Raw genomic sequence first — 18,501 nt, 5'->3', positions numbered from 1 at the left:
AGACCTATACAGCCAACTCTTTACATCTGAGACCTATACAGCCAACTCTTTACATCTGAGACCTATACAGCCAACTCTTTACATCTGAGACCTATACAGCAAATAGAATTACACAGGCACAATGTTTGTGAGCTTAAAGTGATTGTAGCTAACAGAACAATTCCATGAATCAGTCATCTTACACTTCCATCAGCTAGGCCCACATGCGTCTAGAATGTGCTGTTTTAAAAGAAGCACGTCATAGCACACATGGGTCATTTCACTGAAGCAGTGCCTTCTGGGTCAGAGCACATGAGTTCAGGGGAAGCAGACGATTTGCTATTGATAGGAAAGAAGCCAGTGAAAAGGCGGGGACAATGTCACTGCCCTGACGGGAATGTAAGCTTGTGTAGGGACAGCGATCATGTTTGTACTGACATGTTTCTTTCCAAACTACACACGTGAGACCCTTGTAATGAATGGCTGTGCGTGGCTTAGAAATGCATGTGGGAGACCTGCATATCGAATGGCTAAGCCTGGCAGAGAAATGTTATGGATGATTTTGTTAGCAACAGCCACTTCAAACACTAATGTTCAGTAACATCCACACTGTAATAAAGAAATAAACAAAAGACTCACCTTTATATTTATTGATTGTTCTTAATAAAAAAAGCCTTGCTTTGTACAGAAAATGGATTTAAAAAAATAATCATGATTTACAGCCAATAACATACAAGACAGGTTACAACTCTGATCATCGTTCTTCTTATCCTCTTTCATTGCATACAGTATGTGATTATCGATCAACAGGGGCGTAGGGCACACCCCAGCACAGTGCTCTGGTATTGTGGATCACAGGAATTCCAGTTCGTTCTGCACTGTTCCCACAGACCAATCAGAAGACCTCATTTTCAAGGCTCATCATGTTTTCTTCCACTAAATGATACACAGAAGTTTCATTCGGTCCTCTGAGCAATAATAATATTAATATATACATAACTTTTGGAGTAATGTTGAAATTCCAATTTAGTTTAGTACTTCTCTTAAACTGCAATAAAGGCACACAGAAAAACAGTCCTAATCAGCTGTATACTATTTAAAGCAGTGCTTTTAAATCCAGCCTAACCCTTGTTAGCATTTGAAAAAATATTTCTCGCCCTATCTGTAAAGTACTAAAGACAAGTAGCTGCTTCTGGTGCAATTTTCTTTAGTGACATTAAAAAGACACTTAATAACAAAAAGTTATTTTTATAATTACAAAATATTATTAAACAACCTAATAATAACTTCCTGGTCTGTCTGTCTGTCTCGCTTCAAACTGTGTGACCTACAGCACAGGGAGTAATTAGGCACCACAAAGCAGCAGTTACATTGTTTTATTTTGCACTGGGGTTGATATTTGGACCAAATATACTTTCATGTTTACTGTGAATTATATTCATGATCTTTTAAACTTGGTCCAATAAAATAAACCTAAGCAATGTTTAAGTAAAAAAAAAAAAAAAAAAAAAAAGGAACAGCTCGCACAGGACCAGCGAGCTGGAGCCCCAGAGGAACAGCTCGCACAGGACCAGTGAGCTGGAGCCCCAGAGGAACAGCTCGCACAGGACCAGCGAGCTGGAGCCCCAGAGGAAAAGCTTGCATAGGACCAGTGAGCTGGAGCACCAGAGCAACAGCTTGCACAGGACCAGCGAGCTGGAGCCCCAGAGGAACAGCTCGCACAGGACCAGTGAGCTGGAGCCCCAGAGGAACAGCTTGCATGGGTGCCAGTGAGCTGGTTCTGGTCTAATGTGAATCGAAGCTAAGGAGTGTAGGTTAAAGCCTTGGTTTTATCTACTTACATTTGTTTAACCAAGAAATGCACAGAATTGAATGCATTTGAACTTACTAGTGGGGGTAATGGTCTGGCCAGTACATATTGTTATTTTAAATTATAAAATAAATCATGTTTTTCAAAAGGTACTGACTTTGTAAGATTTTATATACACACACACACCACTGAATTGTGTTTGCAATCATTCTTAGTTAACTATAGTATTTTATAAGTATTGGTTCCTTTTATTTTATGTGGGGTACCTCATGTCACCAGGAGTACCAGAATTGGTACTTTTGCTCTGCATGCAAAAGTTCCCCCAGTTAGCTGGGAAATTTTAGCAGTTATTTTACCCATTTCACAGCCCTGGCAGTGCGTGTAGTACAATGTATGACCTTTTCATTGCTATGGGACTAGTATACTGCTTTTTCTGTACAGCAGCATTACATGCATATTGTTTTTTAAGGTAGCTGCCCTGTCACAAATTGGCAAACCATTTAATTTTCAGTTTGCTTGTGATCCTTCAGAATTTTGCACCAACAGTTATTCAGACTCTGTCCGTAAGTTTAACTCCAGTTTTATAGTTTGGATCGACTGGGTTTAAATGGCACTGTTCTCTCTGCCAGCTGTAGCTTCCTGCGTCTGCAGTCTTGCGGTTACTTGTACACTTGCCCTGTAAAGCGCTTGACACAAATGAGTTCATTAGCACAATGCGTCATTTACACTGCTTATACAGTAGAACCATGAATACTGAATTGATGGTAATGTGTCTGATTAATCTTTGGAGCCACTGTACCGTCCTTATGATGCAAAACTAGCACTTATGAATGTTGAGCTGAATTAAATTAGCCAGGCTTTATGTAATCATGACTATATAACTATACAAGTCACAAACAAGGTGTCAAATTAACACTCAAGATCATTTTTTAGGTTCAAGCGCATCCATTCTAAATGAATCTACACACAATGTACAAATTCAAAAATATGCAAAAAGCCTAATTTCTAAACTTAATGAAATGCAACGATCAATGCGGTTCAGTCCATGCCCCAGATCAGCACAAACAGGCTTACAAATTGAACTCCGCTTGGGTAGAAAATGACTTGCAGGAAAGCTCTGTATTTAATGACAAACCTGCTTCATGAAGCCTTGGTATTACTGTGCAGAGAGAGGGGAAGGCAATCATTGCAAACAGCACAGAGACAGAGTGCAGTGAACTTTCTAATCAACAGAATCGGGTTTGGACAACAACAAATAAAGACAGCTCAGAGAGATGCATGTGGTCCTTCAGGACTGTGAAAACAGAAAGATGTTACAATACATATAATCCATACATTTTGGGAGAGGAAGGGTTACAAACAGGGATTGTCAAACAAAACAAGTGGAGGGTCAGTTAACTGGCCCATCCACCACAAAGCATGCGACATGCACACACAGCTTTGGTACAAGCATCACTTTCAATAGCATGCACAATTCTTCCTAGTTCATTTTACAAAATATTGGTGATAAATGCTTTGAGAATATCCTTTGCGTTTGTGCTTTGAGGATGTCAGTACATTATGGGTGCTGTGCAATTGCTCAGCCGAAAACCTTAACCTGTCCTCGCTGCTTTATAGCAGGTCCCAAAGTACAGGTGAAGAGACCTTGCTATGCAGTACATTGCTAAACTAGCATCAGTGCATAACCAACAAAGTAATAGGCAAGCGTAGCGTTTATAAAACACAGTGTCATTTATTCCATGCAAGCAATTAGGATTTGGCAAGTCCTAATATTCTGTGCGGTCACTATCTCCATGCGTGTTCTTTCAGATCATATCAATATTTAAATATTATTTAACGTGAGCTTCACAAGTAAGCTAAATCCAAATACTGAGGACAGGCTTGGGTTTAAAAGGTTTCTACGGCCAAGACAATTCTCATCACTTTGATTGATCATGCAACATGATCCTGGAAGCAAAAACACAATCTCTGCACGGTGAATCAATAACCACCCCCCCCCCCCCCCCCCCCCCCGATATCATTGTTATCACCCACTTCATAAAGTACTATATACAATGGAACAGTGGGTAAGGGTTTAGATATTCACAGCGAGTGCCAGGACAAAGACTGTTCTCTACACCAACCCTGCCTTTGATAAAAAGCTGCTATGGTGCACCTTGATCAGATACAGACAGTATTGCTGTACTGTAGTTCTACCTGATTCTACAGAACAGCAGTGCACTAGCACTGTCTCGTGTGTGCAGCACCGGAACAGGGTCTGTATACAGCCTACAAAGCAAATCATGAGTCTATATTAAACATGGAGACACAGTGGATACTAACACACACACACACACACACACACACATGCACCGTGCCATGCGCATTTAAACAGTTCTCCCATTGGCTTGTACAGATGTCATGATTTCTAACTACATCCACCACGATTCTCTTTCTACAGCTCTCTCAGCTCCGATAAGGTCTCTGTCTTATATTAAGGCAGGAGCTTATTCAAATCTAATTCTAAGGCTTTGTTTTTGTGGCATGATGTAGATCAGCTATAAATGCACTAAAAACAAAAATGAAAAAAACAAAAAAATTAAAAACACAAAAGTTGCGGACTTAAAACTAAAACAAAATAAAAATCATCTTCAAAAAGGCGTGCTAGCCAGTGCTTTGAAATCCATTTTCTTAGCTGCTATTATTTCTTGCAGGCGGTGGATATCCATCCCTGCCTGTCACATTTCTGTTTTTTTTTACAGCTATCTAGAGATCTGCTATTCTAATCGTGATGGATAGGCTATAAAAAGAATCCATGCATGTACAGTGAATGCAGGCCATGGTGATATATTTCTTCATGCTAAATGATAGTCTAGTTTTAACTTTACAGATACAACATGTAGGTTACTGACATGTGTTTCAAGCAACCAGACATTTCATTGTTTCAGTTACCTCTATTGGTTCTTTGCATTTTAAAAAAAGCAGGCAAACAAACAATCTCACCACAACAGAAGGGGCCCGTACGAATATTCTAACCGCCAACGTGTAAAGCAAATACATTTTTAAGCATTGGATATCACCCCTTTATGAGAAACAATAATACAAAAAATGTAATTTAAAAAAATTTGATATTCTCAGAACTTGTGGAAAAGCCAGTGACTTCATTCCCTGCTACACAGTGAAATCTGGGGTTACTATGCTGCATGGCAATACTGTCTCCAGTGCAGCACTTCCCTTGATTCAAACATTTTGTGTTGTATGTATGTGGGTTTTGAACACAGCACTGGGACTACATGCTTTTTAGCTTGCATGGTACAGTTGAGCACCACCATATTGCTGAAGTGTTAGAGGTTTGCATGCCAGCTTGTCATAGCGGGTGCATTCAACCCCGGGATCGGTTCACAGGCGAAGGGTCAACCTGCAAAGCTACTGGCATCTGTCAATGCCATGGTGGCTAGGTGGTGTAGCAGCCTGATTCAGTTTCAGTCTCTCAACTTTCAGAGGACATGTGTATTCCACATTAGGAAACAGCACATTTGGCAGTCAGGGCTAGAGGGGGGTCCAGCACTGAATGGCAGGCAGGGGGCTTGCAGAGCTGTGAGGAAGCTCTCATGGTGCCCGCGTGCAGCTACTATCACTGTTCCTGACCGTTCATGACCACTACATTCACAAAAATGAAAGCATTTAAAGAAAAAAAAAAAAAAAGCATTGCAATGTGCTGGGTTCCAACCCTTGCTGTATAAATGCAACAGAAAACACATGGGTGAGCTGGCTAAGGAAATAAGTGGCCACAGAACTGCTTCCACACAGGGTAAAGGGAGCCATAGTGGCAGAAGCAGCGGGCACTTAAATTCATTAAGCAGCTCTTGCTTTCCTTCTCTGTTAAAGCTACTGTCCGTGTTCAAACTTAAATTCTTAACATTCTTAAAGATGATACCCGTTATTTAAATACATCTTCAGTTTACATACCCTCTCATTTGGCTGGTACTAATCATGCAAGTACATTTCAAACTTCTTGCTTCAAAACCTAAATTCACAATAAAACATATCAGTGAAATGGTGTGGGGAAAAATTAAATCAATCAGTCTGGTTTTCTTTAAAGAAGAAATTAAAGAAATAAAAAACAACAACATTACAATAATAATAATGGAATCAAATAATAAATGGTGACGCTGTGTTTCAACGCATGCCGATCCGGTGACGGAATCTGAAGTACACGATCACTGCGAGCGCCAGCGCTCCCGATACAGCCAGGACTCCGAGCAGAGGGATGGGCGCCTCGGCCCTGCCCCTCGACCCCGCCGGACCGTTCATCTGAGTGGAGTGCTGCGGAAACAAAACACACAGGCAGTCAGCACCCGAACAAGGACCGCGCAGGGGAATCACACAGAGGGTCATCAGAAAGGCTGGATTTTTATTAGAAAAACTGGCCTTTTTATTTCCTGGCATCTCATTGGCTAGTACTCTTGGCTGGGGGTTATATTAGCTTTCAATTGATGACCAGGAAATAAAAAGTACCGACATAAGGGACTTTTCACCTGGACAGATATCCTTGAGCCACCTACTCATCAGTGACAATTTTTTTTTTTCCCCTCACAGTTTCCCATTTTCTAAGTGCATTAAGACGCTCCAGGACGAGCAGTACTGGGCAATACCAGACCTTCAGACAGTATAAAGCCCTCCACCAGCAGCGTCAGCCTCATTACACCCTTGGGCAGTGCGGTATTGCTCAATACTGCCCTGGAGGGTCTTACTGTCCAGTACAAGAAAGGGTCTTTTCACGTGTGTGTTGTTATTTTTACATTTATTTATGTTTTTCTTTTGCTTGATAATTATTCACCGATGACGAAAATAGAATGTCTTTTAAAAAGGACACAAACTAAATATTCTACAATTTAGCATTTACTGTTTTTCAGATAAACATTTAAATATTTACGGAATAAGAACATTTCTTGTATAACCCTTCCAAAGAAAATGATCCATTATGAATGTGACAACGCTAGTTTTTCTGCTTTAATAAATACTGCTTAAATTTGGACTGTGAAATGCCGTGAATAAGCAATTTTCTAACCATAAAAAGAAACCCAGCCCTATTCATCACCCCTCATGTCAATTACAAGTTCATTATTTTTAGTTGGAAAGTACGTACGTCACATTAAATTACATTTTATACACATTTAAACTTCAGGATTAAACTTGTTTAAGCATTTTATTACAGTGTAAATTCTTGTAACCAATCAGAAAAGCCATCAGGAGAAGCCCTCCAGTGCAACTGCAATGTTATTGTGAGCGACACTACACGTGTACAATGTGTACCCTGAAAAGACTTCATATGGAATACACAAGCTTACACTGTACACTTAGTGCAAACCCTACATTTGACACGCGTATCTGTGACAGTGGTAACGGTCAATTCTAAACGTTTAGCACTTGGAACATGTTTCAATTGTCAACTGTTAACTCTTTGAGGTCCTATTTCGGACCAGGTCCGACATTTTCCCTTTCCAGTCCGATATCATCAAAAAGACGTCGAGCACAGGTCTCTGGTCGTTTTTTTTCTGGAAAAAGCCAAGAAAACCTTTCAATGGTCGAGTGAGTCAGATAGGAGCCAAAAAAAGAAAAAAAGGGCATATCTGAAAGCCCCATGCACCAGAGAGACAACATGGACAAACAAAGGAGACAGCGGCTTCTGCATCCAGCGCTCAAAGAATATCACAAACATTTGCTGAGCTTTTTGAGATGTTACAGTAATAAAATAATGACTTGGATTGAATTATTGAGAAATTTGTTGATAAAACGAGTGATCAGGAGAGGATTTATCAGTATGCACGACTATAAAGAGGTATGTGAAAAATACAGTGAACAAGGGTTGGGGCTTGGCTGGAGTTACAGTACTGAGTGTCCTTTTGCAATTCAGTGCCTTTAAACCTGTTTTACACTGAAAAAAAAACAGTGCATTTAAAATAAACAGCGCGTGTGAAAATAAATTGGACCCGACGCGCCTGACAGGCGCTGAATAAATGGACCGCTAAGGGTTAACCCTCTTGCGGGAAAGCCTTTGAGACAAGCCTAGGCCAGGTTACCCCCAACATTGATATCAATAAGGCAATTAGAATGGGATCCATCTCACAGCTCTTTTTTAGCAGGTCCATGCTCTGGAACCCTTGTCTTTATCACATGTGGTTTCTGCATCATCACCCACAGAACAGGGGATCCAGAATCTGCTCCAGGGAAGCTGGAATGCCCTGTGGCTAAACTTCATCAAGGACGACATTGGTACTAATTCCGTCCCGTGAAACTAGGATAGCTATACAATGTAATTTTAGCATCTATTTATTTTACCAGTAATCCATTGAGATCAAATATCTAATTTATAATGTTGTACAGGCAAGATCTCAAAACATCCAGACATAAGAGTTTCAGATAAATGAATGAATAAATAAAACACACATCAAAACAATTACACCCTAGAATACAAATGCACATAAAACAGTTAACTGGAGAGAAGACTGGTACAGTGATCTCATTATTTGAGCAACAGAACACATTTAGAATGGTTGAAGACATCGTTACAATGTACATGAATTGTACATGTTTTAAATAAATGATGAAACATTTAATTTTGCACAGTTTGGGCAGGTTTCCTTTGCTGTTCACTCTCCCAAACAACTTGACAGCTCTACCACAATGAGAGACGCCCGACATGCGGATTCCCATTACAGACAGGGTCAGCTGCCGGCAAATCGATCAAACCCATCATGAGAAATGATCTTGGTGCATTTACTTAATATGCAGTGTTGTTAAACTGCAGGACAAGAAGTAACATGCTAGTCGATCCGTTTCACTTTCAATTCTCTACATGGTCTGTTTTGAAGTCACTTTACCAAACAAGAAACAAAACACAGAGACAACAAAACACAAAACACAGGGAGCAGAGCATAAGCAGCTCAGCCCAGGGAACCACCCTGAAGACTGATCTCATCACCTCTCAAGCAGGGTGACCTGGTCAGCACAGGGAACCACCTTGAAGACTGATCTCATCACCTCTCAAGCAGGGTGACCTGGTCAGCACAAGGAACCACCTTGAAGTCTGATCTCATCACCTCTCAAGCAGGGTGACCTGGTCAGCACAAGGAACCACCTTGAAGACTGATCTCATCACCTCTCAAGCAGGGTGACCTGGTCAGCACAAGGAACCACCTTGAAGACTGATCTCATCACCTCTCAAGCAGGATGATCTGGTCAGCACAGGGCTTCCTTGTTATTTCGCAATACGACTTACACATGAAAACAATGTGAAATACTGAAAGCAGTGATTTAGGGAAGGGCCCCTGCACAGTAAAGTTAGCATGTGTACAGTTTACTGTCAACATGACCTAACCGTGAATTCAGGGAGTCTGTGAAAGAACGAGGGAGCGCTGTACTTGGAGAATCAGGAGCTCTGATGCTGGTGGCTCATTAGAAGCCACAATCCCCTCCGAGCTCTGTCGTCTGCTCTTCAGGGCTGATCCGGGGTCACTTTACATGAAAAGCACAACAAAAAAAAAAAAAAACCTTGTCTGCAATTCAATTTTCAAATGTAGATTTCAGTCCCTGTATAGAATCTGATCCTGGATCAGGCTTCAAGCACACCTTGCATGATCAGCCCTCAAGGTTACAATCAATCTAAACCCGATATTGCACATCCACGGCTCTCTCGTGACCCCAGTGCTCTTCAAGCAAAATCCCAAACCCAGTCAATGAACTCTGGCCTGGCTAAACCCCCTCCCCTTGAACAATCCCCCAGGTCACCGCTGTGAATGTAGATTTTTATTAATACAATCTCAACTCACGCTGCTCTTCTTTGTAACAGTGATGCAAGATCTTCAGACTACACAGTCTAAGGCATCTCAGAAACAGCTCCTGCTACATTGTGCTATATTTAGAAAATGTCCATTCAGTTCAATCTCTTCAGCACAGTGATAATGTTGCAGGTGCTTCTTTCCACCTCTTTGAAAGCTTTGCGCTGAAAACAAAGATTGCAGAGTGTCCCACAGTTATTTACTAATTGTTTTGAACTGAGTGCCAGCTCTGCACTGTGATTTGTTACATCAGGTACCTGCCCAGGGTGAATCAGGAGAACGCGGTGTTTGCTGTCAATGATGTTGCAGGAGAAATCATTAAAATTCAGTATTTATAATCTCCTGTTCCTGCAGGGAGAGAATGTGTCTTGGTGATGAGCTGAATGGAGGAAAGGGTGGTGGGATTCAAACCACAATCTAGTCTAGCTGGCACAGAGTGATCTGGAAACTATTTGGATTAAGCAGCACTTGAAAGGACTCTCCAAACAGAAGGGACACCAATTATTGTTACAGAAAAGCTGAATACAGCACATTCACAGTTGCACAGCATAATAAACTGGTGAGCATGTTTCAGAGTGCCAGTGCATACTGCTGCCAGTTTCACCGCAGTCACAGAATACTGCGACAGGCACAAATGAAAATAGTTAACCTCAACCAGTGAAAGCTGCTCAAGCTTCCATTGTGTCCACTTTGCAGTGGATAGGCGGCAGGGAACATTAAGAAAGAAGTAAACCGTGGATAATAAGAAATAAGGAAATGCATCTGGAAAGCCTTGGTTTGCGATTCTGAAGTCGAAGTGTAACCCCACTGGGATAAACCACTGCTGGATTTTAGAGTATCCCCTGCCAATAAATAATCGATGTAATCCAAGTGAATTCCCTGGTGATGTGAAATGATCCAATCAACCCCAAAGTCTTAACGGAGTGATTACCAAGGCTTTTAGATATACTGCTCCTCTTTATAAAGAGGTCCTTTCTACCGCGCAACAGGCTAAACAGCAGCATGGCTATACAGCAGCATGGTCAGGCCTCTCATTTTCCCCACAGTGCCATTCCACTAGCACTAGTATTCTAGTTATAAGGCAGAACACAAATAGCACAGTCTTACAACCATGGATTTTGACTACAGTGTCATAAAGGGGAGCTCTACCAATACTACATTGTTATAAAGGGGAGCTCTGTACCAATGCTAGTGTTATAAAGGTGAGCTCTGTACCAATGCTAGTGTTATAAAGGGGAGCTCTGTACAAACGCTACAGTGTTATAAAGGGGGAGCGCTGCACATTTCCTTTTTGTTCCAGTCTCCTCTGATACCCACCCCCTGCAGCACCCGGAGCCTCACATCCTCCCCGGCCGTCCTGAAGAGCTCCACAGCCTCCTGGTGGGACAGGTTCCGCAGCTCACACCCATTGATCTGCAGACAGGGGAGGAACGCTGTTACACAGACAAGCATCTGCCACTGTACTGGGGATCATTCAGTACCCGATGCACACTGCCTAAATAACGCATGACTTTTCCGTTTGGAAAACTTAGGCAGGAATGCAGTGAATGGCGTTTTGATTGTGCATTATTCAAGTAGTGTGGATAGGCTATAAGACCCTTTGCATACCAGCTTATTAAACACAGCATGCACCTTTTCAAAAGGTAACTAAAAAGTTAAGACTGACAGGAAAGCCTGGAATGGCTCAAACTGCTACACAACAGAAGTCTTAAATAACTTTTCTATGGATTTTTGCAACATGGACCAAAGAGTGACCCTGGGCTTATTTGAACAGGAAATATCAAGGGTCTATTATTATACATGTCTTGAACTTGCATTCCCCAGCATGGTTTGGTGTTCTCAGTTTAGCCCCCTGTTGACATTAGTTTATGTCACACCAAGAAGGTCAGTCTCTGCTTGAGAGAGGCGCAGGACTGGCAGGGGATGTTCAGGTCAGGATTGAGGTGTGCTTGCAGAGATATGAGGGAAAGCTATTCAATTGCCATTGTCCCTCAACTTTGAAAAAAAAAAAAAAAAAAAAAAAATATATTTATATACACACACACACACACACACACACACACACACACACACACAGTGTCAGTCAAAAGTTTGAATACACTTGCTGGAAACTAGTTAGTTTACATAACACAAACATAATGTTTTACGTCGCATACGTTTCTGTAAATACTTGAAAATGAAAACACATGTTACAATATACAAAACAAAACATAAGGAGTATCAAAGCAATGTTCAAGAAAATTGAAAATTGTCTCTAAATCTTGGATTCCTCAAAATAGCCACCCTTAGCCTTAATAAAAGCCTCACAAACATGAGGCATTTAATTAACAAGTTTCAGTAGGAAATCACCCGACATGTCTTCCCAGCTCTTCTGCTGCAATTCTTAGAGATGTAGGGCACTTGTGGGTAGCTTTGCTTTGACTCTTCTGTCCAGTTCGTCCCATACAAGTTCTATGGGATTGAGGTCTGGAGACTGGGCAGGCCAGGTCATTAGATTGAGTTGTCCTTCACTTTCCTTCTTCGCCAGATAGTTCTTGCACAACTTTGAGGTGTGTTTCAGGCCGTAATTAAATGGCATTTTTCTGAAGTATGTTATGATAGCCATGCTGGTTGAGCTTGCCATGAACTTAGTAAAGATCACCAACTCTGTCAGCAGCAAAGCAACCCCAGACCATGACACTGCCTCCTCCATGCCTGACAGTGGGAACCACACATGCAGAACTCATGCGCTCACCCTCGCTGCATCTTACAAATACTTGGTGGTTGGACCCAAATATTTCAAATTTTGACTCATCGGTGCATAAGACCGACTTCCACTCCTCAAACGTCCAGTTTCTGTGTTTTTTGGCCTAGGCAAATCTCTCCTCTTATTCTGCACTCTTAGCAATGGTTTCTTTGCAGCAATTCTCCCAGTTAGGCCAGCTTCACGCAATCTCCTCTGAACAGTTGATGTTGAAACATCTGTACTTCTAGTAGCATTTAGCTGAGCTTGTATTTCAGGGGCAGTTAAATCACCGGTTTTGCAGACTCGAGTTAACTTGTTCTCTGATTCTGAGGTCACCCTTGGCCTGCCTGATCTGGTTTGGTCCTCATGAGTGCCCGTTTCTTCAAAACATTTGATGGTCTTGGCCACAGCAGTTACAGACACTTGTAAAGTTCTTGCGATTTGTCTTAAAGATTGACCTTCATTTCTTAAAGTAATTACAGAATTTTACTTTGCTTAACTGAGCGTATTTTGCCATTTTCTGCTCCCTTACATTCAGGAATGACAAACTTGTGCCTATGCTATTTATAGTAATCATGGACCCTCACCTGTTAACAATAATTGGTGACAAAAGGTTAATTAGGTAACATGTTAGTTAACTCAGAGAACATCTAACAAAGACACTTTTATACTTAGGCCAGTGTTCTAACACTGTGTTATACACATTTCAGACTTTTAACTGACTTGGGCTTCAGAATGAAATCCCCTGCTTTGGGTGACCATTTCATTGAAATTGACAAGATTTACATTGGCATTTAAAAATTTAACTTTTGACTGCAATTCACTTATGATTATCAGCTTATATCAGTACATGTATCATATAATGAAATATTAAGTGTTTATAGACAAGTTTATACAGTTAAAAGCATAGATAATCATGAAAAACCTAGTTTCAAGCAGGTGTACTCAAACTTTTTGACTTGAAATGTATTCTGCAAAGTGCCAAGTAATTTCAAGAGCTTTGGAACATTACTCACACACGCTTTTACAATTATTTGTATTATTCTGAACTTAGTATTTATAAAAGTTGAGTGATACTGCACTGGCTATTTGTAGTGGCCATCAGACCTTGCTCACTAGCAAATTATTAATTTCTAAATGATCCGGGCTTTTAAGTTCACTAATGAACGCAATGTTCTAATATTTCCAGCACTGCTCTCCACCCAGAGAGCCCTCCCCTCCCCTCCCCAGGCCCCGCACTCACCGCCAGGATCCGGTCCCCCTCCTGGAGCCGCCCATCCAGTGCTGCTGCCCCCTGCTCCTTGATTTTGGTGACGTAGATGCCACTGTCATTGGAGATGTACTGCTGGTCTGTTCCCCCAACAATGTTGAACCCCAGGCCTGAGGACACAAGCATGAAGACTTGGGTCAGACGTTTATTTATTGATCTTTTCTGATACATTTTTAAAAAGTGTGATCAATAAACCCTGTTTGAAATTCACGTTTTCGAACATCACCTCAAACGTTGCAAAGCAATTACTACTCAGAAGAACTGATCATCAGTAGCTGTCCCCTCATACTGCCAAATCAATCGTCTCTTATCTCTCCTCAAACCTACTGTATACCAGAGATCAGCAAAACTACTAGCAAGAGCCCAGCCTGTCTCATCTACACCTGAAGAGCCATGAAGTGACCCCACCCGAGCTACTGGTCAAGACATGCAATTCATACTGTACTGCAGCACATGAACCCCGCTCACACTGCACTGCAGCATGCGAACCCCGCTCACACTGCACTGCAGCATGCGAACCCCGCTCACACTGCACTGCAGCATGCGAACCCCGCTCACACTGCACTGCAGCATGCGAACCCCGCTCACACTGCACTGCAGCATGCGAACCCCACTCACACTGCACTCAGGCATGCGAGCCCCGCTCACACTGCACTGCGGCATGCGAACCCCACTCACACTGTACTGCGGCATGCGAACCCCACTCACACTGCACTGCGGCATGCGAACCCCACTCACATTGCACTGCGGCATGCGAACCCCACTCACACTGCACTGCAGCATGCGAACCCCACTCACACTGCGCTGCAGCATGCGAACCCCACTCACACTGCAGCATGTGAACCTCACTCACACTGCACTCCAACCAGCTGTGTCCTAGTTGAGTCACTGGGGAGCCATGAGCCAAGTTTAACTTGTATGACAATTCCGGTGCACCTCACTCCCAGGTCAATCTATTAAAAACATGCTCTTTGCAATGCCAAACTTGCCTTTCTTTCAATGCTCTCCTGGTTTTTCAAAGGCACAGAACCCCTTGATTGAATTCTATTCTTTTAATTAACTGCAAACCACCTATTGTTAGGGATGCACAGATAATCGGTAACCAATCGGCATGGCTCCGATAAGGAAAAACTACAATAAAGTTGTTGTAGTTGAGCTACATTGTGTAGGCTACATTTATTTTCTGCAGTACAGTATAGGTACAAGTTTTAGGTACACAATGCTTGACAGCAAGTGGCTATAAAAGTTAATGTCACATTATATATGTTTTTCTACTTAAGTGTTGTTATTTGAACAAATGCAAACTTATTTTTGTGTGACTGTTGTAAAGCAAATGTATAAATTTCTGTCAAGCACACAATATAATATTATGTAATTTCTTTGTATTCATTTTCTGAAGTAAATACAACAAGTAAACAATACCTGTTCATTTCTGACATAAATACAATAAGTACATGATAGATTCATTTTTTAACAATTACAATTATAAAACAGTTTAAATATAGGCCCTACATCTTGTTCTAGTAGTTTACCTGCACTGTATTTATCATCTGTATCCTATCAGTATCGGCAGATATGAGTAGAGAACCATCGGCTATCGAGATCGGCCAAGAAAATCATGATCAATGCAACCCTAATTATTCGGTAAATCATAAATGTCACTATTTTGGTTTTTCTTTTAAATTAGGTTTAAAAAAATAATAATAAAAAACAGATGACACAGGCACACCCTGTTATACTGTATAAAATAATAAATTATGTGCAATACAAGTTAACAGGGCACGTACTTAACGTAACATTGTCATCTAACTGATAAAACTGAACCTATAGACCACTCTACCTCCCTCCCAGTCTCTCAGCTCTAACCACTGGACTACACTGCCTCCCTCCCAGTCTCTCAGCTCTAACCACTAGACCATACTGCCTCCCAGTCCCTCAGCTCTAACCACTAGACCGCACTGCCTCCAAATCTCTCAGCTCTAACCACACTGCCTCCCAGTCCCTCAGCAATAACCACACTGCCTCCCAGTCCCTCAGCAATAACCACACTGCCTCCTAGTCCCTCAGCAATAACCACACAGCCTCCCAGTCCCTCAGCTCTAACCACTAGACCACACCACCTCCTTCCTCTGCTTGTTGCCTCTTCGCCAATTAAAGTACTAAATTCAGAGTCCCTGAGGGAGCCAATAAAATAAATATAAAATAAACCAGCACAGGTAATTACACACTGCAGCTGACTTCGTTCAGTCTGGAAACCCTTCAAACAGATGTTAGCAAAAATCACAAACAAACTCTTTATATCAAGGTCACTTAAAAAATATTCTGAAAAGTTACAGTAATTTCTTAACCACAGGAGCTGTACTGTACCATTAATCTGCCTGTACCATTAATATATACACACACACACAGTGCCAAGGCAAAGCTTGTGAACCCCTTAGGATTTTCACATTATTTCAAAACCTAAAATTTTATTAGATCTTAATCCAAGTCCTAATAATAGATAAAGATAACCTGATTAAACAAATGACACAAAAACATGATACATTTTCAACATTTATTTATCCACAAATGATTCAACATTCAATATCCATGTGTGAAAAAGTATGTGAACCTTTAGATTCAGTAACTGGTGGCACCCCCTTGAGCAGCAATGACTTCAACTAAGTGTTTCCTGTAACTGTTGATTCTGATTATGTCCTTAATTGAGCTGATAAAACCAGGTGTTCACTTACTTTTTCACATACCCTGAATCTTAATTACTCGTTGTTTGTCCAATGCATACATCATTTTGTTTCAAAAGACATGGAATTGGTTCATATATACCCTGTTGGATATTTAAGAAGAGGCTGGTTTTGATTCAAGGCGGCTATCATAGTAAAACTATGGAATTTCCATAATTATCATTGCGGCTCATAAACTTTTTCTCGGCACTGTAAATATTAGGGGTGAGACGATACACAAGCCACGACAGTTATGAAAAAGTCATCTCTGCTTGACAGACTTGAAAATATTTCAGATCTATAGACAGATTCAGTTGAAAATCTATTATATTTATTTACCACTAAGTAGTATTGCACTAGTTTGAATTTAAAGACAAAGCAGTATGTCAGCTAGAGTTTCTGGGATATCAGATTTAATTTAATTAACCAAATCTCCTTACCACATTTCTGAGAGGAAAGAAATACCAAGCAATGTGTTTGATAACTATTAAAGTACAAATTTTGTTCACGTGGAAATCTAAAGTCTTCAGCATTAAGTTATTGATGTTATTTTATTTATTTTTTTAATGTACATAGTAAAATGCAAAGATCTCGCTTACTACGTTTAACGACAAATCGCTGACATCACAGCGGTCACTCGATTGAAGCCACGCCCTCGTCCCTTCCCTGGGTCCTTTCCTCTGATGGGAACGGACGAAGGAAGCAAAGTGAGTGCAGGAATACGGCACCTCGGGGTTGTGCAAACGGAGGCTGCAGTTCCGAAGTACAGGCATCTCGAGATTATGCACTTCCAGGAGTTGCAATTATGAAATCCATCCACGTTGCACACTAAACGCTGCGTTTGTAACACGCTGTGTCACTGCAATAAATGCACACATTCTCATGCCATTAGCACTTCACCTGTATTGTTTTCGGCGATTAGAGAGGGCAGGGCTGCAGCCAGCACTTTGCTCCCGCTAGCTACCTGAGAATAAAGTACACATAAACAGCTAATTATGATTTTTTTTTTTTTTATTCAAGCTTATTAACTGCGAAGTTATTTTAAAGCGCATTGCCAAACTACAATAAATAACAGTTTCAACGTCAAACTAAAATTGAACGCAACTTCACTATTCAACATTCAGCCCCGTTGCCGGTAATGCATATCCAGCACTGTTTTGTTTATGTTTTTTTGCCTAATAAGAACAGCAAATACCGACACAATATAATAGAGTCAAGTAAGTGGAACAGCTTTCACGCCAGAGGCCCGAGCCTGCGCTCTCTACATCTCATCGTCTCCCCAGTTTCAGGGCAATACAAATCCCACAGCCGCCGAAAAACTTTCACGCTTCCTTACCGGATGGTCCCCTTTTCAGACAGATCTCCAGCTCAGGGGTAGCATTGTGCATTCTGCCGTTCATATCGGCTGTAAAATCAACACAGTCCATATGATGTATACACTAAATGTATATATTTTTTTTTTTGTATCACCCAACTGAGCCGCTGAAGGTGAACTATCATTCATGGAACCCTCGCCTCGCGTGGGCTGCTGGGAGATGATATCTTCACAGCAGGAGACGGAACTACAGCTCCCGTAGTAAATAGAAAATGAGTGTTTGTGTGAGACAGAGAGAGATAAATCAGTGAACGGTTACAGTATGCCTCCCACACAGTTTCAAGATATATATATATATATATATATATATATATATATATATATATATATATATATATATATATATATATATATATAAACATTTAATTGCTATTTGACCAAAACATGTTAAATGTACAAAAGGCAGGTCAGAAACATGAGATCAGTGATTACTATATCGTTTATATAAATAGCAGTGTTAATTTATCAAGACACAATTGGGAGCAACTTAAAAGGCTTAGCTGGAGGCTGGAGGCAAGATAAACATTTTAAAAACGAGACATGGTCTAGGAAGTTAAACCGAATAAATTATTAAACCCATAATGCATACGACTGTTTGTTTTATTTTTAAATGACTCTAACGTAAGGTAATAAACGGCTGGGCTGTTAACTTGCAGTGATTAAGGGGCACTGAGCACATGAACCCCTCTTGCAAGACCAGGGTACCCAAGGAAGTCTTCTGGAAAGCAGGAGTGTTATTGATTTGTGATTACTTTAAAGTGTCCCCAGAATAAATGCCCACTCCACTTCTAAATCAACAGTC

General features: G+C 41.0%; 1 protein-coding gene across 1 annotated transcript; it reads right to left on the bottom strand.

The window, feature by feature from the left end:
* Nucleotides 1-614: 614 nt before the first annotated feature.
* Nucleotides 615-17,861, bottom strand: LOC121324407 (synaptojanin-2-binding protein-like). Its single transcript, XM_041266242.1, has 4 exons — nt 17,661-17,861; nt 13,578-13,714; nt 10,927-11,022; nt 615-6,094 (listed from the first exon to the last, which is right to left on the bottom strand). The coding sequence occupies exons 1-4, from the start codon at nt 17,749-17,751 to the stop codon at nt 5,948-5,950; spliced, it is 471 nt and encodes a 156-aa protein (XP_041122176.1). The 5' UTR covers nt 17,752-17,861; the 3' UTR covers nt 615-5,947.
* Nucleotides 17,862-18,501: the final 640 nt, after the last annotated feature.

This window comes from Polyodon spathula, chromosome 12, assembly GCF_017654505.1.
Source record: "Polyodon spathula isolate WHYD16114869_AA chromosome 12, ASM1765450v1, whole genome shotgun sequence".
Taxonomy (NCBI): Eukaryota; Metazoa; Chordata; class Actinopteri; order Acipenseriformes; family Polyodontidae; genus Polyodon; species Polyodon spathula.
The sequence above is the reverse complement of the archived record's forward strand: the minus strand, read 5'-3'. Positions and strand labels throughout refer to the sequence as shown.

What these genes read in the sequence shown, in the direction of transcription:
- LOC121324407 (XM_041266242.1), bottom strand. Translation starts at nt 17,751, where the DNA reads ATGGACTGTGTTGATTTTACAGCCGATATGAACGGCAGAATGCACAAT. An exon ending in TCTGAAAAGGGGACCATCCG is followed by an intron (nt 13,715 to 17,660) that starts GTAAGGAAGCGT and finishes TTGTGTCCTCAG; the next exon opens with GCCTGGGGTTCAACATTGTT. An exon ending in GGCTCCGGGTGCTGCAGGGG is followed by an intron (nt 6,095 to 10,926) that starts GTGGGTATCAGA and finishes TTGTTTCCGCAG; the next exon opens with CACTCCACTCAGATGAACGG.